Raw genomic sequence first — 22,813 nt, 5'->3', positions numbered from 1 at the left:
ATGGTGTTGCAGGGGACTGCGCTGAGGTTAGTGAGAGCTGTGTGGCAAGCCTGAGGTTTTTAAGCAAATAGCCATGCAGTTGCGTAGGCAGAGTAATGCTCTAAAGCGTTAAAGACAAGCAGTCTGATTAGCATTTTACACGCTGGTTAAGTTTTTGAAGGGTTTGCAGTTGGTTTTGTTTGTATTTTGTTTGGATTCCCAGAATGGGTTGCTTTACTTAAAAGTCTCCTGTAAATTTATGATTGAAAACAAAGGCAAGCAGGAAATTGATAGGATTTATGAAGCATCCCTTCAAAATAATCGATTTTAAATCTAACAAAATGGTATTAATTAGGGACTTCAGCTTTATGTTTCATTTTATGTCATGCTAACTTCAAGCTACGAGTCCATGAAGCTACACAAGTACTTTAAACAGCATTACAAATATGAACCGATCATATGCAGTGAATATTTTTTTACAGCACTCAGTAATGCAGAATCAGTGTATGAAATCTTCATCAGTATTTTTTAGAAATGTCAGTTGTGTAGCAAAAACCCAGGCACTTCAAACAGGTTAAATAAGAACAAAGGCTTTAAAGAACCCTTTTAGATTAGGAGTTACTGCTACTCAGTTAAACCCAGGATCAGCACTCGGGTATCCAGTATTTAGTAGCAGCAGTTAATTACAGATCATTGCCTAATAACAGACATTATGGATAATTGCTTTCATGATAAAAATAATGCGTTTTCCCCTAATTGATTTATGTGAAGCCATTTAAAACCTACTAGTTTTGCTTAAAAATGTGAAAAATAATATATGTAGAAAGATTTTGAAAGCTTTCTACCTCCTGTAACATTTTGTTAATCACCTAGATACTAATTCCAACTGTAAAAAATTTAGGAATTGTATTACTAGTTTTAAGACTGTTAAGACTCGGTAGTAGTAAGTACTAATTCTGATTTTCCTGAAACCATGTGGTATCCAAAATTATGCACATTTTGATGGGATATTGCTGTACCTTTTCTGTGTTTTGCTTTGTTTCAAAATCTTTGGCATTAAAATATTCCTTTTATGAAATGTCTTATGTCTTACAGTTTTCCTAATTAAAGGATACCTTTCATTTACCTGAAGAAAAACTATACTGCTTTAGAACAGTTTTGCAAGTATATAAATTTACAAAACAGTATGTAGATTACATTGCACAGGGAAAAACAAAGGGTAATTTGTTTTAACAGGAGTGGATTTGTTGTGGAATTTTTAATTTTTTTTTTAAATTACTTCTTCGTAAGGAAGGCAGGCTTCTCTGATTTTCTCCATTTGTTCTGTGAGCTGTGAAAATTCTGCCACAACTTCACTATGGAAGGAAAAAAAAACAACTAGTGCTGTTTGTGCTCATATTACTGAGATTGTCCTTGGTAGGAAACCAAGATGATTCTGGTATCTTCAGAACTCTTAAGAACATAGATTTACCCTGTTACTTTCTCCATTGATTGGCGGCTTGATTTTTTTTATATATATATGTGCATATATATATATCCAAGCAAAAAAAAACATGCTAGAAAGATTTGACTTCTCAGAAGCCTGGCGAGTGGACTGTGACTTTTAAGGCACCATGAAGGCATGTTTTTAATCCATTTTGAAGTAATAGGATGTAAAGCCCTCAGTCCTCAATGGAAATGTTGACAGTGCTAGGTTTGTACATGCAAATTCTGAATTATAAGTTGTCTCTGTTGACCAGGCTGCTATTTAAAGGTCTTTTGGACTCTACGATATTGTTAAATAGTTAAGGTTACTCACAGAGTTTTATAAGCTGGTGATTTTGTGCAACGATGGAAGCAAAGTTCCAGTACCAATGTATTTGAGAGGAAATTTTATAGCATTTTATTTCTAGGCTGTAAAGCAGAAGTAAACATCCGTGATGAACTCATCTAAAGGTACAACACAGTGCAAACAGACTGCGATGTGGCTTTTGTAACTGAAGTATGCACAGAACATCCACATTGTCAGTTATGTGAAGGAGAGGTGTGAGAGCTCCCGTGAGTGCTTGTTGTCCGTTGAAAGCAAAGGGGATGATGAAATTAATCGTTAACCTAGGAATTTGTTATGGGTACAAGAGAACTGTCACAGGGTAGTATATGGGAGAAGGACATGTGTGCTTGAGATTAAGAAGGAACTGTTTTGAATGTGATTAACTCAAATCAATGTGGAATACTGAGCGGTAAGTAGAGAAGATACTGTCAGAGGAAGATAGTACTGAATTCTCATTGAGCATTACCAACAATGGTTAGTTGGTTAGTAATGGTTAGTAAAATAAAGTTAATAAATATTTTTTATAGGAAGAGTGAGTAGAAGTAAGTAACAGAATGTAGTGAGTGCTTGCTTACAATGGTGGTTTAAAAAAGCAGTTGGCATCAAAGTAGTATCAAAGTTGTGTGACAGGAAGGTACTAAGGCATTAAGAGGAAAATTGTGAGAGTGGTGGAGATAATAGTAAGACCTTGAAGAAACAAGAGAGATGTGTATTAAAAAATAAATAAATTGAGAGGGTAGGAACAGATGCTATTATATTGCAGAAGATTAGAAAGGAATGTTTTTCTGTCACAGACGAGAGTGGAAGGTCTTACGATTGTTAAAGGAATCACCGCCAAAGACAGTGAGGGTGATTTTTAATATAGATTTGCAAAAGTGCAGCTTAACAAAATTCCTTGCCAAGGTTCACTCTAGTATTTATTATGTGGAAGGGACATGTAAGGATTGGAAATGGACAGGAGTGATTTATACAGGGATTAAGGGAAATTATTGATACAGGGATAGAGGAGACTGAGTTGGGGACAGGCTGCAGTGATTTACGTAAGGTTCAGGGAAGAGAACGAGGAAGACCCTCCTATTGAGTCACAAGGTTCAGATTGGATTCCCTTGCTTTCTAAACTCTTTTTCAGAGAGGAGTCTAGATGCAGCTGAATCCACTCCTGGTCCCAAACTTGGCCAGTGGTCTACAACTAAGGGGTTTAAGTGTAGGGATTTCAGTGTGGTGCTTTAATCCATAATTATGGGTCTGGTGATTAGAAAAAGCAGTACATTAAGATTGTTTAACACTATTATGATGCATCACAAAATTAAATTATATTATTTTCTAGTAACTTCATACTCAATAAACCATTAGAATCAATACAGAGGTTTAAGTAAAAATCTAAAAAATTTTCTAAACTAAATTGTGCACAAATGCACACCACAGATACAGAGGTTAACCTGTTAAAATGTTAAGTTTGGGTTCCTAATTTCATGAAAGAATTTGCGTTCTTTCCCCCTGACTAACCCAATGGAGTCACATTGTACTAGCCCGATATAATTTGGTTTTCTGCTGTATCTCAGAGAATTGTCAGGATAGTTACTCCTTCAGTTGGATGAACCAGCTTCCTTCCTAAGACACATGTGATGTGGGCTGCAACTCAGTGTGATCCTGGAGAGCTCTGAAGAGCCTCCCTCTTAAGACCAATATTTATGGAAATCAAGAAGACTGACTTTTATCAGTACTTTTCCAGGATCATCATGATTTTGGTTAGGGCATCTTTGGCAACTTTGAGAGAGAGCCTGTATTCCAAGCAGAAGGGGTGTCAGGTATGTTCTGCAGACAGAGATACAGCTACAGTTAAGGAGTGCTGAAACACCCCAAATCGATGTATTTGCACGTAGGACAAAAAGGCACAAAGTCATCTAGACTCACTGCTTCAGTAGGCAAGGTCGGAAAGCACCAGGTTGTAGGCGTCAGCCTACTTCCATGGCACCTGCCATGGAAGCAAGAACAACATTAGGCCCATCACACCTGCAACCAAAGCAAGAACAATGTTGGCTGATGCTGATGTTGCAATGTGGTTGAGTAAACAGGGGGGTTTGCACCGCCAGTTTTACAGGGAGGGCTGAAATGTGAAGATACGGTTCCTTACTCATCTGTTGACTGTTTTTTGGTATTTTTTTCTGAGAGAGGGATTGCTGAAATGCAGCTGTAGAGCTTTATCTTTTTTTTTCCCCTGAATTTCGTACTTGCTTATATGAAACATTCTTCTGTTGCAGGTTTGCCAGCTGTAGAAAAACAGTCTTGAAAATGTTGTCCAGACTCTTCCGAATGCATGGCCTTTTTGTAGCCTCTCATCCATGGGAAGTCATTGTGGGAACAGTGACTCTCACCATTTGTATGATGTCGATGAAGATGTTCACTGGGAATGATAAGATCTGTGGCTGGAATTACGAGTGCCCCAAGCTTGAAGAAGTAAGGGTTTAAATTCACGTTATAGTACTTCCTTTTGATAAGTAGATCCAGAGTTTTCTTTAGAATAAGATCAGGTTGCATTGTATTAGGAGGAAAGTTAGCCACACAGAAACTTCTTTATTACCTTCTTTTCCCAATGTGGATTTTAAAGCTGTAGGCAAGCAGTGATGTACTACAGAAGGTATTCATTAAATCTAACTTTCAGTTTAACAGTATCTGCTGAACAAGGGTTTTGTATGACTATTGTTTGCAATATTTTCATTTTCTAATAAACATGAGCAGTGATACTTAGGAGAATTTTAGTGCAGCTTCACAATGGATTTTTTTATTACTGTACTTCAACAACAGTTTACTGCCTAATGTCACAGCTGAGTAAATTGTTCTTTATTTCAAACAGGATGTTCTGAGCAGTGACATCATCATCCTGACAATCACACGCTGTATAGCAATCCTTTATATATATTTCCAGTTTCAGAACCTAAGGCAGCTTGGCTCAAAATACATTTTAGGTACTGTATCTCATTTTTGTATTTGCGATGTGCATTTTAATTGTGGTTTTTAGTATAAATGTATAATATTCTGTACAGAACAGGGTTATTTTAATTATTTGCTAGATAGCATAATAAATATTCTGCATAGAGGAAAGGGCTTTTTTAAGTGAGATTATGTAGGATTATATAAATACTGGAAGTGTAGTTCATGGAATAACTATTCTGTGAAACACTTAAAAATATCGCACTGTTTAAGCCATTTTTTTTTTGCTGATAATGAGTGAGAAGATTTATAGCTTATGTTTCTGAGGAGTCTTTCTTTGACTGAAGTACAAGTTTCAGATTTAAATATCTGTATAAAAATTGCATCTACTTTGTAGTTTGTATCTCAACTGCTGTTAGTACAGTCTGAGATGAGAATTGTCATTTCATTTCTTCAGAGTTGATCTAAAAGTATAGTATTTCACTTTTCCTTTTCCTTTTTTTTTTTTTTTCCCTCCTAATATATATAAAACAAAAACTTCAAATTGTCTTTTTTTCCTAAAGGTATTGCTGGGCTCTTCACAATCTTCTCAAGTTTTGTTTTCAGCACAGTCGTAATTCACTTCTTGGATAAAGAACTGACAGGTTTAAAGTAAGTAGTGGATTGTTATTCTGGATTTCTTGCTTGAAAATTTTTTCCTGTAGAATAAACATTGAATTTTAACATACGGGTCTTTTTTTTTTTTTTTTTTTTTTCCCCAGTGAAGCTTTACCATTCTTCCTGCTTCTGATTGATCTGTCAAGAGCAAGCGCATTAGCGAAATTTGCACTCAGTTCCAACTCACAGGTCAGGGGGGCTGCGTTTTTTTGGGTTTTTTTCCTGTTTTGCAATGGAGCTTTTGAATTTAAGGTTAAACGATTAACATTATCCCATGGCAGGGGATTCAAACCAAGTAGTCTTTAATGCCTCTTCCAAGCCAAATTGTTCTATTCTGTGAATAATCCAGGTGGGGAGACAGGCAAGTGAATACCATATTGGTGATATATAAAAAGGATCAGATTTTATCTAGATTCTATGTTCTCTTGTCTTCAATCTAGATCAGTTTTCCATAACACTGTAAATAATAATAACAATAATAATAATAACACTTAAATTAGTGTGCATAATCATGAGAGTTAAGTTAATTGTATTTATGGGTACCTAATAGGTTCAGAAGTTTAAACCATCAATGCTTACAGCTCTGTTACAAAGGCTAGAGTTCCTAGACCAAAGTCTTCCCTAGAAGAGTCATTGGTAGATAAAAGATAATTTCTAGGGCTCAGGAACAGTGCATAAAGAAACATCTAATGTTACAATGCTGATACTGGAAAAAAGCATATTTCTAGACAAAATCTAACAAAAATAGCTTATGTGTAGAGAGAAACTTTCATGCTCTAATGCAATTAACATAGCACAACAGGAAGGATCAACAGAACATCTTACTTATCATACATTGTAATGTTTATTTCCTAATATTCAAAGTTCTGAAACAAAAACATATTTAGTGAAAAAAATTCACACATACAAATACTCTATATGGTAACTGAGTGTACTAATTGTGACAAAAATTTTAGTATTTTATATTAGAGTATGTTGCACAGTGTATTTGCAATATTATTATAGCATGTTGTATATTATGTTCTAACATTGTATAGATCACAGAATCTTAGTTGTTGGAAGGGACCTCAAAAGATCATCTAGTCCAACCCCCCTGCCAGAGCAGAGTCACCCAGAGCACATCACACAGGAACGTGTCCAGGCAGATTTTGAATGTCTCCAGAGAAGGAGACTCCACAACCTCTCTGGGCAGCCTGTTCCAGTGCTCTGTCACTCTCTCAGGAAAGAAGTTTTTTCTGATGTTTACCTGGAACCTCCTATGCTCCAGTTTGCATCCATGGCCCCTTGTCCTATCACTGGACATCACTGAAAAAAGCCTGGCTCCATCCTCCTGACACTCGCCCTTATTAACATATTTGTAAACATTGATGAGGTCGCCCCTCAGTCTCCTCCAGGCTAAGGAGACCCAGCTCCCTCAGCCTTTCCTCATAAGGCAGATGTTCCACTCCACCAGGACTCCCAGTTCCTGTTCTCCTACACTGCTCTCCAGCACGTCAGCCCCCAACCTGTACTGGTACATGGGGATGTTCTTCCCCAGATGCAAAACTCTACACTTGCACTTGTTGAATTTAATCAAGTTTCTCGCTGCCCAGCTCTCCAGCCTGTCCAGGTCTCCCTGAATGGCAGCACAGCCTTCTGGTGTGTCAGCCACTCCTCCCAGTTTAGTGTCATCAGCAAACTTGCTGAGGGCACACTCTGTTCCTTCATCCAGGTCATTGATGAAAATATTGATTTTTTTAGTTATTTTTTTAAAGTAATTTTCAAGAAAGTATTTAACAGAGAGGTATTTCCTACAGCTTCTCTCCTCTTTTCCCAAAACTAGCACTAAAAAAACCCAGAGTTTGCCATGCCTGGCTATTGGAGGAAATCCCTTTTCCCCCAAGGAAAAGTTTTAGTGTCTTGTACATCCTCTTCTGTCAGCTGAGTCTAGAAAGTTAAATAATAAAATAAAAACCTAATAAAAGTAAGGGTACACATACGTGGTTGCAAGACGTTTTGAAAACCGTTATGTAAGTGGCTTTTATTTTACATCCTAAAGTGCAGAAGTTCTCTTCTGAATGTACTTTAGCTATCTGTGCCCATCAGTGTTGTAGAAGCTTAGAATACTAACAAGCCAAAGATAGAGAAGTTAGTAGAAAATTAAATAATCTTCTTTACATAAAGATGTCAAAGTATAATAAATACTGGGAAATAAAGCAAACAATGTATTATAGTATTTAATTTTCAATTTATGTTTTATAAGGCCTTATCACAATAATACTATTCAACTTACTAGTCATGTTATGTATTACTCATTAGTTTTTTGTCTATTTTCTTTTCAGGATGAAGTAAGAGAAAATATTTCACGTGGAATGGCAATTTTAGGCCCTACATTTACACTGGATGCACTAGTGGAGTGTCTTGTGATCGGTGTTGGTACTATGTCAGGTGAGCAATACAGCCTAAGGGTCTAAATCCTTCCAGTTGAAGAAGAGTATTTGAAAGACTTTGGGATATTGAGAGTTTCAAATAATAGGTGTCATCCATGAAAGTGGACTGACTTAATGTATCATTATTTACCTTCCTAATTAGCCTATAGTATTCATTTCCTGCAGGTATGAAATAATATGAATATGTTGAAGAGAAGTTTGAAGCACAGAGAACAGCTTTCCTTGGGCATTTTGCAGTAGGAATGGACTTGTGTGCCACTGCTTCTATAAAATTAAGACAGTCATTCCTATTAATGTCATAGTAGCTGCTAAAATTTTATGTTGTGCACTCTTAAAAATGAGTTACGCTTTCAGTACATGCACACATATTCCTTATTCTTGCAAAAAAATTACTATTTCTAAAAATTAGTCCAGGTGAGAAAGGTTATTCTAATTCAATTAAAAATAGCCTGTATTTTACTGGTTTTTTCCCACCCCATAATTTTATTTTTATCAGTTCTGTGTGCAGTAGCAGTTGTGTTCCCTTAGAGAGAACAGTTACATGTAAGAAGCAAAGGATTTTCATGTGTACATAACTAATTTATTTGTAAAATAAATGAAAGTTACATACTGAGGACTAAAGCGAGTTTTTGTCTGCATATTTGATTTTTTTTCTGTTGGTTTTTGTGTGGGCTTGTTTTTTTTTTAAAGTATCTTGCATATGTCATGATTCTGTGATTTTGGTTCTGTGATACATTTGAGGCATCTTTCAAAGCACTTGCTTTTCTAATTGCTGTGGGCCTTTTCAGGGAATTCGGTGTTAATAAGCTGTTTCCTGTTTGCACCTAGGAAGAAGCACCTCATTTTGGTGTAACGTGGTTGATTGTTGGGGGTTTTTAAAATTATTTACACTGCTAACTCTTTCATCTTTTCTAAGACAGTTCTGTAATGTATTTGTGGCATAGTTAATTGACTTTTACTGGAAAGTGTAAGTGGGGTATATACTGTTTCTTACTGCCTGAACACTTAATTGGCCATCTTTCAGAAAGAATTTCAATACATAATGTTGGCTAATTGTTCTTTGCTTAGGTAAGTGAGGAGTTTCAAGCTTTCAATGTGTAGCTTTAAAATAGTGGTGAATTCTACTTACCTGTATTTACTCACAATTATTTTTTTTAAGTTTTCTGTAAATACCATACCATAAATATATATTGTGCTTAGAATAAGGTAATACACAATGACTAGGGCTTAACATGCTTGGTTTTAATTGATATGGACAGTTCCCTGTGTAATCTATAGTATCAGCTTAATGGTTTCCTTCTTGCTTCTGCAACACTTGAAGTATATGAAAGCCTATTGCATATTCAAATGTAAAATAGTCTTCTTTTTTTTATGTAGGTGTACGACAACTTGAAATTATGTGCTGCTTTGGCTGTATGTCTGTTCTTGCCAACTACTTTGTCTTCATGACCTTCTTTCCAGCTTGTGTGTCCTTGGTGTTGGAGGTAAGACCAACATGTTTGTCTTCCTTTCAAATGGCAGCTCAGCTGATAACAGTAATTAGTTAATACTGCAGTAAATGAGTAATGCTTAATAGTGTGAGTTCTGAATTTAAAGCAGAGTAAACAAATGTATTGCAATTTATTTGCTGTTCAGAGTTTTCTGCTATTTAAAGTCTAACACAGTCTAAACCGTAGATTGTAAGCTAACTCTTTTGTTGGTAACTTCTTAATGATAAAAAAATAGCTCGCTCATTGATTATTCTAATATGCAGTAAAGAGGACATGTTCTTTAATTTGTTATTTTTGCAGCTTTCGAGAGAGAGCCGTGAAGGGCGTCCTATATGGCAGCTTAGCCATTTTGCTCGTGTTCTGGAAGAAGAGGAAAATAAACCAAATCCTGTAACACAGAGGGTCAAAATTATTATGGTTTGTGTCTCTTTTTTACCTGTATTTATGAAATCAGTGAGGTGTCCTGATGGAACTAAAAGAGCTTTTGTTTTCTGTAAACTTGTATTCTGTATCCCATTAGTCTGGTTTACCATGGTGATTTTTAATACTGTCACCTGTACGTATACCTAAAGTCTTCCTGCATATGCCATTTTTGTGCCAGACACTTAAGGCTTTTTCATTTTTACAAATTCCCTCTCACCCCTGCAGTACGCTCTCCTTCCTTTGCTTATTTCTTGAGCAAGAGGAGAAACATGGTGGGACAGGATCAAAGCTATGAGTGTTACAGTAGGCCAAAAAGGGTGTTGATGAGAGGTGTGGAAAATCAGCCATTAGCTTTAGACTTTTGAGGCATGGGAAACAAACAGAAAACCCCAAACCAAAGAAAAGGAAGTGTTTCATCTGAGCAGGTTAGTTACCCAGTTACAGTTGGAAAAATAAAAATAGGTTTTTTTGTTTTGTGTCTTTAATACAGTCTCTAGGTTTGGTTCTTGTTCATGCCCACAGCCGTTGGATAGCAGAACCAGCTGCCCAAAACAATACTGTAGAAAATTCAATGGGATTGGATGAGAATGCACCAAAGAGGATTGAACCTAATGTTTCATTGTGGCAGTTCTACCTTTCTCGGTAAGCAGCTTCACCTAAGAGAAGGATGTTTCCATGATAGGGTGTATCTCCACTGCTGCCAAGCTATGGTCCTAGGATATGACACTTGTTAGCTGCAGATCTGACTGCTGCAGGATTTCTTTGAATCAGGGATTACATTTCCTAAGAAATACTTCAATACTAAGCTGCTTGTACAGTCTCCTGAATGTATCAGGAACACAATCAGGAGCCACGTGTCCTCTCTGCTTCAAAACACTGTCTTTTCCCACTTGCACTGACACCTTTCAGAGCACACTGCAAAATCAGTTTTCTGATTGCACTGGAATAATTATGCAGAGCTTCTAGCCATTCACACAAGTGCAAAAGTCATGGCACTGTTGTTTTTCCTTCAGCTCAGCTGAAGTTAGCAGCACCTTGGATCCGTATTACTTCTAAAAATTCAGAACTGTCAGTGTTAGGGTCTTTTTACCCTCTTAGAGCAGTTCAGCTTGCATTATAGTAGTCATTACTGGTAGAGAATAATAACTGAAACTTTGTACTTTATTATTGAAAGGTTGGTGTTAAATCAGTGTAATGTAGCCATTAGTCAATATTTTACAGTCATTTCTCTTACTGCTTTTTAGCTTAGATATAGTAACTAATGGCAGTCTGAAAATTCTTATGCTGTTAATAATACAAAAAAATTAGTTCTCATTATAAGCTAGCATAATTGAATGTCTGGGTAGGAGGTCTTTTTTGACTGGAATTTCTGTAACTGTATACATTATGATTAAACTATTTCCCTTTCTAACTCAAAGGGTTGTCAAAATGCTGTTACAAACAACAAATTGTATATACTATCTATTTACTTCTTGATTTGTCTGTTTTAGAATGGCCAGTATGGATATCGAACAAGTAATCACTCTTGGATTAGCCCTTCTCCTTGCTGTCAAATACATTTTCTTTGAGAAAGCAGAGACTGAATCCACACTCTCACTGAAGAATCCCATAACATCCCCAGTGATGGTCCAGAAGAAGGTCCCTGAGAATTGTTGCAGGAAACAATCAGGACTTCAGAAAAAAAGCCAGAAATCTAACACAGTAGAAGCAGCTTTGGTTCCCAAAGATGGAAATGGTAATATTTTAGTATTTTAAAGCCTGAACCTATTGCTGATTATTTGGAACAAATAGTGATATCTGTCTTGGCATGTTGTATTTTGAATAAAAACCTGTGACTCTTGTAAACCAAAGTTCATTTTAACTGTCTTTATGCAGACGAAGTCATAAAACCTGTTTTAGCGGAGTCATCAACCAAGGCTACATTTGTAGTTGGCAGTTGCAACCCCGTGGAAACATCTTCATTCCTTAATGGAAAAGAGGAAGAAATTGAGTTACCTAAAGAGCCACGCTCTATTGAGGAATGTGTTCGTATACTTGGAAATGCAGAGGTATGGAAAAATAACGTGGGGTTTTTTGTTGGTTTGGTTTTATTTTTAACATCTACTGCAACGTCTGATTTAAGAATTCTTAGTTCATTTTCCAGCTTTTAAATGGCCTTCTTAATCACAGTGACATTCTTTAGAAAATTATATGGCGCTAGTAGGGGCTCATAACAATTGGGAGTGGGTAGGTGGGATCACAATTAAAACAAAACTCTTCTCCAGTCAAGTCAGGGGTGGCAGAGGGTAGCAGCTTCATCATTCATAACATACAAGCTTCATCATGTATGTGTAGGAGTGGCTGAGTAAAGTTTTTTATCATATCCTGGCCTACTAGAAAACCTAACATTGACAGTTCGTTCCTCTAGATGTACAGTGATAATGTCAAAGTAAAGTTGCTACCTTTTTTCATTTGGAAACATTTCAAAGGATTTTCACCAAGACAACCTTTGTTTTCTCTCCCCACCATCTACGTTTCCAGAAAGGAGCAAAATTCCTAACTGATGCTGAGGTTATCAGCTTAGTTAATGCTAAGCATATTCCTGCATACAAATTGGAAACCCTGATGGAAACTCAGGAACGAGGCGTTTCCATTCGCAGACAGATGTTATCTAAGAAACTCCCTGAACCTTCATCTTTGCAGTATCTTCCTTACAGGAATTACAATTATTCTTTGGTAAGTCAGATGCAGACAAGCAAAACTCACTGCAAAATTATTTTACAAATATGAAATACATGCTTGAAATTCTTGACAATGAGCTTGGTCAAAACTGATGTAGAAGGAAAGAAAAAGGGAAACATAAGGCACTACCTTGTAATGCTCTTGATTTTTTAAAAACCTACAGATGTGAATAAAATTTGTAACTTACCCAATAAATATTTCTTATCAAAGCGTGCAGCTGCCCTGTTTCAGAAATCCACAGTTCTAGTGACACTCAGCCTCACTCAGCCTGAGTTCAGCTGAAAAATAATACTACCTTGAGCTAAAGTTTACTTGAAATTCATTTAACAGTATTAGGTTGTTTTTTTAAATAGTGTTTAAGACTTAGTAGGAGTCCATATGTCTGCCAAATACTAGGCTTGAATAGCTGTGGATAGCTGTAGTTGTTAATATTTTGAGGTGGGATTAGTGGTTCTATGGGTAAGGTGGTGGGTGTTTTCTTAAGATACCTTGTAGTCACAGTATGTAACATACTGTACTGTGACACTATGTAACATACATACTATGACATAGTATGTAACATACTGTACCACAGCACTCTATTGTAACTGTAACAATACGTTTTTTGTTATTTCTGTAAGGTTATGGGAGCTTGCTGTGAAAACGTGATTGGATACATGCCTATTCCTGTAGGCGTAGCAGGACCACTGTTTTTGGATAACAAAGAGTTTCAGGTGCCAATGGCAACAACAGAAGGATGTCTCGTAGCAAGCACAAACAGAGGATGCAGAGCAATATGTGTAAGTATTGTTTGAGGAGCTTGAAAAACTTTCTGTACTACAAAACATATGTGAGGTGATACAGGGCATGTTTCTGACTTCCTGAAAAACATAATTCCCTTTTAGTAGTCACACTTTTTCCCTTCTGCTTTGATTTTCAGCTTGGTGGAGGAGCAAGTAGCTGCATTCTGGCAGATGGGATGACCCGAGGACCTGTTGTAAGACTGCCCACTGCTTGCCAGGCTGCAGAAGTTAAAGCTTGGCTTGAAAGCCCTGAAGGCTTTAAAATAATGAAGGAAGCTTTTGACAGCACAAGTAGGTTAGTACAATGGCTATTCTAGCTTTATTTCCTGTTGTAAGTCTTATGTGAATGGTAGAAATCTCCTATTTGTGCTGTTTGGGGCTTCTGTTGACATACTGCAATACAGGAAGTAACATGCTCGTTTTGGCTGTCCCACGTAGTGTGAATCTTGGAGGACAGAAGTCACTCTTGTGATGTACCATGGCTAGTAATAAACATTTTCCAATTATAACTATTAAAAAGGTGTATCTTAGCAACATGTACATTTGCTTTGCATCATACTTAGCATAGAATCATAAAATGGTTTGGGTTGGACGGGACCTTAAAGATCATCTAGTTTCAATCCTCCAGTATGGGCAAGGACACCTCCCACTGGACCAGGTTGCTCCAAGCCCCATCCAACCTGGCCTTAAGCACTTCTAGGGAGTGGGCATCCACTGTTTTCCTGGGCAGTCTGTTCCATTGTCTCACCATTTAAAAATAAACATGAAAGCTTATTTAGTTACCTTTAGTTAGCTTTTACTAGTTACTGTGCAAAAAGTAATTCATAGTTTGGAATTTAGCTTTTCAGATGGCATTACTAATAATCAATTCCTTTATCCGTTTTGTTCTTACCAATTTTACAAGTATCAGTCAAGGACATACTTTTATTTTAGCCCGGATCAATTCATGTTGCTATTTAAATGCAGTATTGCCTGGTTTTGGTTTGACTTGTGGAGCTGGAACTGTTTTTGAGGATAGCATGGGTTTTATCTTTCTGTAAAATTGACACGAAAATCTCCAAAGGCCTCATTTTTAGTTTATACCTGGTAGATAGATTTTTTTTTAAAAAATTTTTTTTTTAGGGAATACAAATGAGTTAAATTTATGTTAGCACTTCAGGGTATTTTATTTCATGAATTCCAGGACAGAAAACATAAAAAGGCAGTGAACATTTTCACAGTGAACACTTGTAAAGGGAGGGGGGAGCACAGTGTAGTTAGCAGCACAATGTGCAATGATTTACCATCATTTTTGCCACTTAAAACTAATTTAATCATTCGCCTTGAGTACTGTAAGTAATAGTTAAATTTTCTTGCAGGTTTGCCCGCTTACAGAAACTTCTCATCAGTTTGGCTGGTCGTAACCTTTATATCCGTTTTCAGTCTGGAACAGGGGATGCAATGGGAATGAATATGATTTCAAAAGTAAGGACCAGTCCCCTTCACTGTTTTTAATAAATGTGTATTTATTTTAAAATAAATAAATTACACTCTACTAATTTCTGACTTCCTGGCATGTGAAGACAAACATAAGACATAATGATGTTTGTATTGCTATAAATTAAATAAATTTACACTTTGTTGAGTGTAAATAAGACTAGAAGGAGAATGATGAAAGAAAAAAAGTAACTATATTTTGTATTTTTAAAATTATTTAAATAAAGTATTCTTGATAATAGAGCTGTTAAGCTGGTAGCACTGTTGCCTTGGGCCAGAGCTTTTATCCAGTGCTAATTAATCTTTTACTGTATTTATCACTTCTTTGTAAACAAAGGATTAGGAATCTGGTGCGTGGCAGCAGAGAGATGTTTTCTAGTTTTGTTTTTGTTTGCTTTTTATGCAAACAGGTAGAAGAACCTGAGAAATGACCCATAGGTTGGTGGCATACCTTGTGCTGTTTCGGATTAGTACTGATTACCTATTCTATGTGGAATTTAAGTCTTACCAGAATCATAAATGGGTTTGGTCATAGACAGGTACTAAAATATAGCAGATCTTTTTTCTGATTTCCTACTGTTCTTTCTGCTGCATCCAGGATGAGTTCATTTCATGTCTGTAGTATTTGACTTGGTTCATATTGTACCTTAGTATAGTAAGCGTATGCCCATGCACATAGAATGTATTCAGAGTCCATATGTACTAGGAAGAACCAGTTACTCTCCATTAAAATTCCCAAAGTGGTTAAAAAAAAAAAAAAAAAAGATAGTGATAATTGGTTTGGCATTTGTTTGTTTTTTTCTGCTTCAGGTTCTGTCCTGAAATTAATGTTCTTTTCTTCAGCTGCAACTGGTGATCAAATTAGACTTGATTAAATCTTGCTGTTCCACTGTCTTTGAGTAGCTTGTTTTGCAGCCATCATAATGTACTATCTTTTTATCTATTTCTTTCTAACAGGGTACTGAAAAAGCACTGACAAGGTTGAATGAAGAGTTTCCTGATCTACAGGTCATAGCTATTAGTGGTAACTATTGTACAGACAAAAAACCTGCTGCTATAAACTGGATAGAAGGAAGAGGGAAATCCGTTGTCTGTGAAGCAGTCATTCCAGCCAAGGTTGTTAGAGAAGTAAGCACCTCCTTTCTTCTACTTGTTTATAAAAATGCATAAATTGTACATGACTGATCCAGTCAGTATAGTATAAATGGGCCATGTGATTTGGTATTACTGCACAGTGTTTATTTACAAATGTAGCACAGTGGTTTGTGTTTGAACTCTTCAGTTTAGCTCTGTATTCTGATGCAGAGCAAAACTGGGGAGTGTTCAGTGTTTGAAACAACTCAGGAGGAATATTGTTATCATGTCAAGGTGAATTAATGGGATATTTCTGCCAAGCTGATTTTGATTGTTCCATTCTGAAGATGAATGAGAATTTGAAAGGCAGAATGTAGCTAGTGAGATTTTCTTAAAGGCAAGCAAGTGCAAGTCCAAATCATTTGCACTGACATTTCCTTTGTTACTTGGACATGCAGCCTGCATTTGAAAAGGCTCCTTCTGAACAGAAGTAAAAGTAGGTATGTAGGACGTTGGTTGAGTCAAATTCTGCATAGAAACTATCAAGGGGCCAGGGCTTAATAACCATAAATAGAGTATTTTTACTCATGTCTGAGAATCTGTGTAGTAAAAGTCTACCACTTTGTCTAGGTATTGAAGACAACTACAGAAGATCTAGTTGAAGTGAATATAAACAAAAACTTGGTGGGTTCTGCGATGGCTGGTAGCATAGGTGGCTACAATGCACATGCAGCAAACATTGTCACAGCTATCTACATTGCCTGTGGTCAGGTAGGTTTGTTTTACACCAATTCAGGTTTTCTTCAGCTCAGTAATTCTTAATCACACTGAACATTTAGTTGACTGCTTTGTTTTTGTTTTGTTTCTCCTGCCTGATCTGAAGGATGCTGCGCAGAATGTGGGCAGCTCTAATTGCATCACTTTGATGGAGCGAACTGGTGCCACCAATGAAGACCTGTATATCAGCTGCACAATGCCTTCTATAGAAATAGGAACTGTTGGTGGGGGCACCAACTTGCTCCCACAGCAGGCCTGTTTGCAGGTACAAATCCAAAGTTTAAAGCAACTTAGCTTTTTAAATCAAAGCTCTCGTGCATGTTGCGTATGTTGTGTCTAAGCAAGGTTGTGGAAATTGGGCCTCTTGACCCTTAGTGGATTTAGCATAAAAATTTTAGAACTATAAATTTTTTTTTCATGCAGCTAGTTGTTAAAGCTTAAGATGTTTAATACAAAGCAAGACTTAAAGCTAGTTATTTTGCTATAATTTGGAAATACTTTCATACTAAACTTAGCATTAATTTACTTAGATTTCATAGCATAAGATTGCACATTTTTCTCTCCAGATGTTAGGGGTTCAAGGTGCAAGCCAAGATAACCCTGGTGAAAATGCCCGTCAGCTTGCTAAAATTGTTTGTGCTACAGTGATGGCAGGGGAACTGTCACTAATGGCAGCTCTTGCAGCTGGGCATCTAGTCAAAAGCCACATGATCCACAACAGGTAAGAAATCAAAAGTCTCTTACCTTTCTTTGCTGTGCCCTTTTTCAAAGTACACAAGGTTCATTAATAATGACACGAATAATTGCAACATAAATAGCAGTGTAGCATTTTAACTATCTAATGTAGTTATCTCTTTTTATTAGGTCAAAAATAAATCTACAAGATCTTCAAGGAACCTGTACTAAGAAAGCAGCTTGAATACTAAGAAGGCTTTGAAATTAAGAATTGTTCTGGCAACTGACTGGATGAACAGGAAAAAAAATAATCTGTCACGTTTAGAATGAAAATCACTTTCAATTGAATGATGTCTGTGTAAGATAAACGGGGACATCAGTGGACTTGTGTGAGCCTACTTATGCCTTTTACCTTTTGTGAAAGAAGTCAGATGTCTGGAACATGGCTTTGGAATTCTTACTCTTGTGCATCCTTTCCTAGAGGGTCAGTCTTGCTTTTTTACAGGTTGAGATTGTTTTGACTAGTAAGCTCCTGCTAACTACTGAAGAGTGATGTAATGTACTTTGTACATTGCAAAAAATATAGTTGATCTAAACTTGGCTTGAATGCACTGGTACTTGTAATTCTTATTTTCTGGTTAGACAAGCATGTTTTTTAAAAGTCACAGCAAGTCTAATAACTTTACATGAACTCCCAGTTTTAATTTTGTTTGCATGTAAAACTTAGGTCTTAGGCTATAAGACAATTTGATTGAATTGTACTTGTTTTATAGAAACTTCTGTCTATATATAGTTCTTAATATGCTGCTGCTTCAGCTAAGCAGCATTCAATGTTTTAACTCCACAATTTAGCTTACTCCTTTAGGGAAAACTTGTCACCTGTAAAACTCTGACCTATAAAATAATCTGTACAGAAATAGGGAAAAACAGTGTCTTCAGCTGTTTTTTTTTTATTTTATTCAGGTAGAAAAAAGATTCTGAAATATCTATATATTCTGTCTATATATAGTTCTTAATATGCTGCTGCTTCAGCTAAGCAGCATTCAATGTTTTAACTCCACAATTTAGCTTACTCCTTTAGGGAAAACTTGTCACCTGTAAAACTCTGACCTATAAAATAATCTGTACAGAAATAGGGAAAAACAGTGTCTTCAGCTGTTTTTTTTTTATTTTATTCAGGTAGAAAAAAGATTCTGAAACTGGTAACTCCTAAAGCAGTTCCATGTCAGGCAGGTTAGTAATTTAAGCAAATGCAGTATCTTAGACTTTTTTTTTGAGTGCATTCAAACAACAAGAGTCAAGAACAGATGTTTACACTTCTTTCAAAAGACGTCTCTTAAGGTACAGTGTGTTTGTATATTCCTAACTATTGCTTTAATTTTGTAAAGTGTTTCGCACTTATTCCGCAGGATTAGGTGTGTATCCACTGCTTAAGCTGAGAAAAAAAAATGGAGCCAGGAAATCACACTGTTTTTAACACTAGTTGTTTATGGTGGGTTTTTTTTATGCTTTAATTACTTACAAACTTTCTTTTTGATGGGGATTATTTATTTAAGAAGAAATTGCATTCTTTTTTCAATGAAAAGTACTAATTAGGGGATGCAGTGAAATGACATTGTTGCAACAGGCAGTTTTTGTATTAAAATACTGTATTTGGACCAGTGAAGCAGTCTCAGGTGTTCTTAATGTAATAGAGAAAACCAAGGTGTATTCCTGGTTTGACTCTTCTTTGGGGATATTGCTAAATGTGTCACCCTGCCTAGTTAATCACAGGAGGAAAAATGTTAATATGCTTGATGGGATTGCTTGGTTTGTTTTGAGGGTTCTTTGGGGGGAATCAGTGGATTGGACAGGGTTTCTTACAGGAATGCAAGAAGCATCCCTGAAAGGGTGACTAGCAGAGGTGCTCTTCTAATGTGCAAATTTGATATAAATCATGATGAGTTGTTCTGTAGTACATCAACACATTAATAATATTGTAATGAGCTCATAAATCTAATGTGCAAGCATGAAGGCATTACATGCTAGATATGTTATGACAGCATGTAAAGATCATTAACATTTATCTTCCTGCAGAATTGTTGCTAATAGCTATCATTCTATTTAAAGAAAATTAGATCTACTTTGTTTCTGTGTTCATTCAGTGATCTTATTTAAAGTGACACTGTTCTGGCAATAAATGGTGGTTCAGTGTTCATTTTGGTGGATTTAACTGACATTCTGTCTTGCAGAATTAACACTTTGTATTATTGCTAAATTGTGTACTTTTTGGTACAGAACGACTTTTTCAGTTTCAGTAAAATTATGGAACACATAGTGGCTTAATTGTGATATTTTAACCTTACTTCATGACTTACTGACATAACTTAGTAGGCAGCATAAAATAAGAGGGTTAAGGAAACTATGACTGTTGTACAGTACTAAACACAGTGGGGCTGTAGCACTGGAACTTCTCAGCCTTCTTTGCAGAAACCTGCACTCATTTATTCTCTTAGAATCTGAATTACAGTTTGCCCCAGTGGGAGAACGAATGCACTGCAGCATTAGTGATGCCTTCTGCTGGGGCCTAGTTGGGCATTTCTCATACCTTCCAGAAAAATGATAAATTACTTATGGTAGTGTCACATGTCCACCAAAATAAAAAATTTCAAAGGTGCTTTTTAATCTGTTAACTTGCTTCCTGAATTTTAAACACTGCTTTGCTTTCACCATAAAATTGTGATGTGATCAAAACACAGAGGACTGTATCATCTTGCAAGATGGGTTAAGCTGGAAGATTAAAAGAACCCATCAGGTACCACATCAGAAAGTGTTTGACATTGTTATCAGACTGCATCTTAATGACAAAGTGGTAAAGCTTTTAGTCAGTACTCCAGTACAGACCCTGGAAACTTGGCAAGATCATCCCCAGCCCTATGCTCCCTGCCATGGAGAGGTCTTGGTTGAGCCTATCATCAGAGTTAGAATGCAGTCTGCATTTGTTTTCAGTCTTCTCCGAACCACAGGTTTTTTTACCAGAAATGGAAGTTACCATTTCATGTGTGGTAGAATGTTGAGGGAATTGAGAGGCTCTTATTTCACACTGAAAATTTTCATAGAATCATTAAGGTTGGAAGGGACCTTAAAGATCATCAAGTTCCAACTCCCCTGCCATGAGCAGGGAACCCTACCACTAGACCAGGTTGCACAAAAACTCGTCCAGCCTGGCCTTAAAAACCTCCAGGGATGGAGCATCAACAGCTTCCCTGGGCAACCCATTCCACTTCCTCACCACCCTGATAGTGAAGAATTTCTTCCTAATATCTAACCTAAATCTCCCCTCTCATTTTAAAATCATTACCCCATGTCCTATCACTATCTTCTCTGATGAAAAGCCCCTTCACAGCTTTCCTGTAGGTCCCCTTCAAGTACTGGAAGGCCATTATAAGGTCTCCTCCGAGCCTTCTTTTCTCTAGGCTGAACAGCCCCAACTCTCAGCCTGTCTCCACAGCAGAGGTGCTCCAGCCCTTTGATCATCTTGGTGGCCCTTCTCTGGGCCCTCTCCAACAGGTCTATATCTTTCTTCTGCTGAGGCCACCAGACCTGTACACAATATTCCAGGTGGGGTCTGACCAGAGCAGAGGGGCAGAATCCCCTCCCTGGCCCTGCTGGCCACAGTTCTTTTGATGCAGCCCAGGATGTGTTTGGCTCTCTGGGCTCCAGCACACACTGGTCTCTCATGTTGAGCTTCTCATCTACTACCACCCTGAAGTCCTTCTCAGGGCTGCTCTCCAGCCATTCTCCCCACAGCCTGTATTTGTGCCTGGGGTTGTGCTAATCCAGGTGCAGGACCTTGTACTTGGCCTTGTTGAACTTCAGGAGGTTGGCACTGACCCATCTCTCCAGCCTGACAAGGTCCCTCTGGATGGCATATTTTTTTGTGTAGGAAGATCACTTCAGTACAAGAAACAGTTTTGTATGTTTGTTTTGAGTTTTTGACAAAAACCAAACTAGCTGTAATCAAGTTTCTAAACCTGCTGCAACTTCAATGCTATACTACAGTAATTGATACAGTTTTTCAAATATTTTAAAACATTCATGCCCAAGGTAGCTGTGATACCAAAAGCCTGTAGCAGATGCTGCCTTGGTGCTGAGGCAGGGGTGTGTCAACAGGGGCTGCAGCACAGGCGTGGCTGCGTGGACACACCAGGTCCCGAGGAGGAGCATGGCTGAGAGCCTGTCTGCTTCCTCAGAGCAGTGTTCAGGTGTCTCGGGGCTCTGGGTGTGTCTGTGCACAGCACTGGGCAATTTTCAGCCCTAGTGGGAACTCTGCTCTTAAGGTGAATACAGCTCTGAGAACAGCTGTGCTAGATGGTTGTTCCACTCCTTTCAGCTGCCTTTTGTGGTAGTGTAAGAGTTCTTACCAGCCACACAGTTTTTAAGCTACATTAACATCTCCACTTCTTGGGGCATAACTTAGACATTTTTGAGGTTGTTTGTCCTGTCACCCCTCTCCCTTTGGCTTTTGTTAGATAAGGTTTACACTGCACCATGACACCTGCTGAAACAAGGCGATGACGGTTTGGGCTTCAGGCAATGTCCTTGTAACAGTAACAGTTTGGCTCCTGGCAGAGGCATCTTGGCCATGCATGCGAGGCAATTACAGTGCTGCGCATCCACTGAAACACCTATCACTGATAACTCTGTACCTTGTCCTCCTACCTAGAAATTACTGCTGGCCCCAGGCTCACTTTTTTGTACCAGCAGCTGGGAGGTGGCCAGCCTGTGAAGCTAACCTTACCTTTATGGTGCTCTAGGGCTTATAAAGTCTGTTGGAAAAGACAAAATTGCCTAATGTCCCACCTTCACCACTGCTTTTATGTTCAGTCTGCTGCTTAATCTACTCAAGGGGTCACAAGGGGTTTCAGCTCCACCTTTCGTAGGTTCTTCCCCACTCATAGAACACAGCAATATTCCCACTAGGACTCAAGTGATCTAGAAAAATGTGTATGGGGTGATGTCAGTAGTGGCTCCAGACTCATGGTGGTCCAACAGGGGTGCTGGCGTGACTAGACGACTAACACTGCTTTGGGCATGTTGTGGTTTCTTGTCTCTCCGGGCTGGCTCACCATTAATGTCATGTTTTGAGCCCTACACAACAACAAAGGAATAGCCCCATGGCCTCTCACTCAACTCCCCCCCACACACACACTGTGGGATGAGGAGGACAAAGCTCATGGGTTGAGACAAAGCACAAGGAGGATCCTTCACCGATTAAGGTCCTGGGCAAAACAGACTCAACTTGAGGAAAAAAATAATAATTTAATTTCACACTAATCACACATATCCAGGACACAGACACACAAAGAGCAGAGCTTACATATGTTACCCCACCCCTCCCTTCTTCCCGGGCCCAAATCACTTTGTTCCCGGTTTCTCTCCCTCCTTCCCCCCAGCGGCACAGGGGGACAGGGGATGGGGTTTAGAGTCAGTTCACAGGCTGGTGGTTCCTGCTGCTCCTTCCTCCTCAGGAAGAAGGATTCCTTACAGTCCTTCCCTGCTTCCCCACGGGGTCCCTCCCATGGGAGAGAGTCCTCCACGAACCTCTCC

General features: G+C 37.9%; 1 protein-coding gene across 2 annotated transcripts; it reads left to right on the top strand.

The window, feature by feature from the left end:
- HMGCR (3-hydroxy-3-methylglutaryl-CoA reductase) lies at positions 1-17,552 on the top strand. Of its 2 annotated transcripts, XM_010005548.1 has the most exons (20): positions 1-26; positions 4,051-4,246; positions 4,644-4,755; positions 5,284-5,371; positions 5,482-5,566; positions 7,699-7,804; positions 9,184-9,290; positions 9,597-9,713; positions 10,210-10,361; positions 11,210-11,454; positions 11,595-11,767; positions 12,240-12,434; positions 13,061-13,219; positions 13,360-13,517; positions 14,581-14,686; positions 15,656-15,826; positions 16,403-16,543; positions 16,656-16,814; positions 17,116-17,270; positions 17,414-17,552. In XM_010005548.1, the coding sequence occupies exons 1-20, from the start codon at positions 1-3 to the stop codon at positions 17,466-17,468; spliced, it is 2,706 nt and encodes a 901-aa protein (XP_010003850.1). In that variant the 3' UTR covers positions 17,469-17,552. The 2 variants fall into 2 exon arrangements, with proteins under 2 accessions (XP_010003850.1, XP_010003851.1); XM_010005549.1 differs by lacking the exons at positions 1-26; positions 13,061-13,219 and having other exon boundaries at positions 4,058-4,246.
- Positions 17,553-22,813: the final 5,261 nt, after the last annotated feature.

The sequence above is a fragment of the Chaetura pelagica genome, unplaced genomic scaffold (assembly GCF_000747805.2).
Source record: "Chaetura pelagica isolate M959 unplaced genomic scaffold, ChaPel_1.0 scaffold169, whole genome shotgun sequence".
NCBI classification, from domain to species: Eukaryota; Metazoa; Chordata; class Aves; order Apodiformes; family Apodidae; genus Chaetura; species Chaetura pelagica.
This window is presented reverse-complemented; position numbering and strand designations above follow the sequence as displayed.

Bases quoted from the DNA above. Each gene is read 5' to 3' on its own strand.
- HMGCR (XM_010005548.1), top strand. From the start codon at position 1: ATGGTGTTGCAGGGGACTGCGCTGAG. The intron at 10,362-11,209 runs GTAAGCAGCTTC...TGTCTGTTTTAG, and splicing joins TGGCAGTTCTACCTTTCTCG to AATGGCCAGTATGGATATCG. The intron at 17,271-17,413 runs GTAAGAAATCAA...TCTTTTTATTAG, and splicing joins AGCCACATGATCCACAACAG to GTCAAAAATAAATCTACAAG.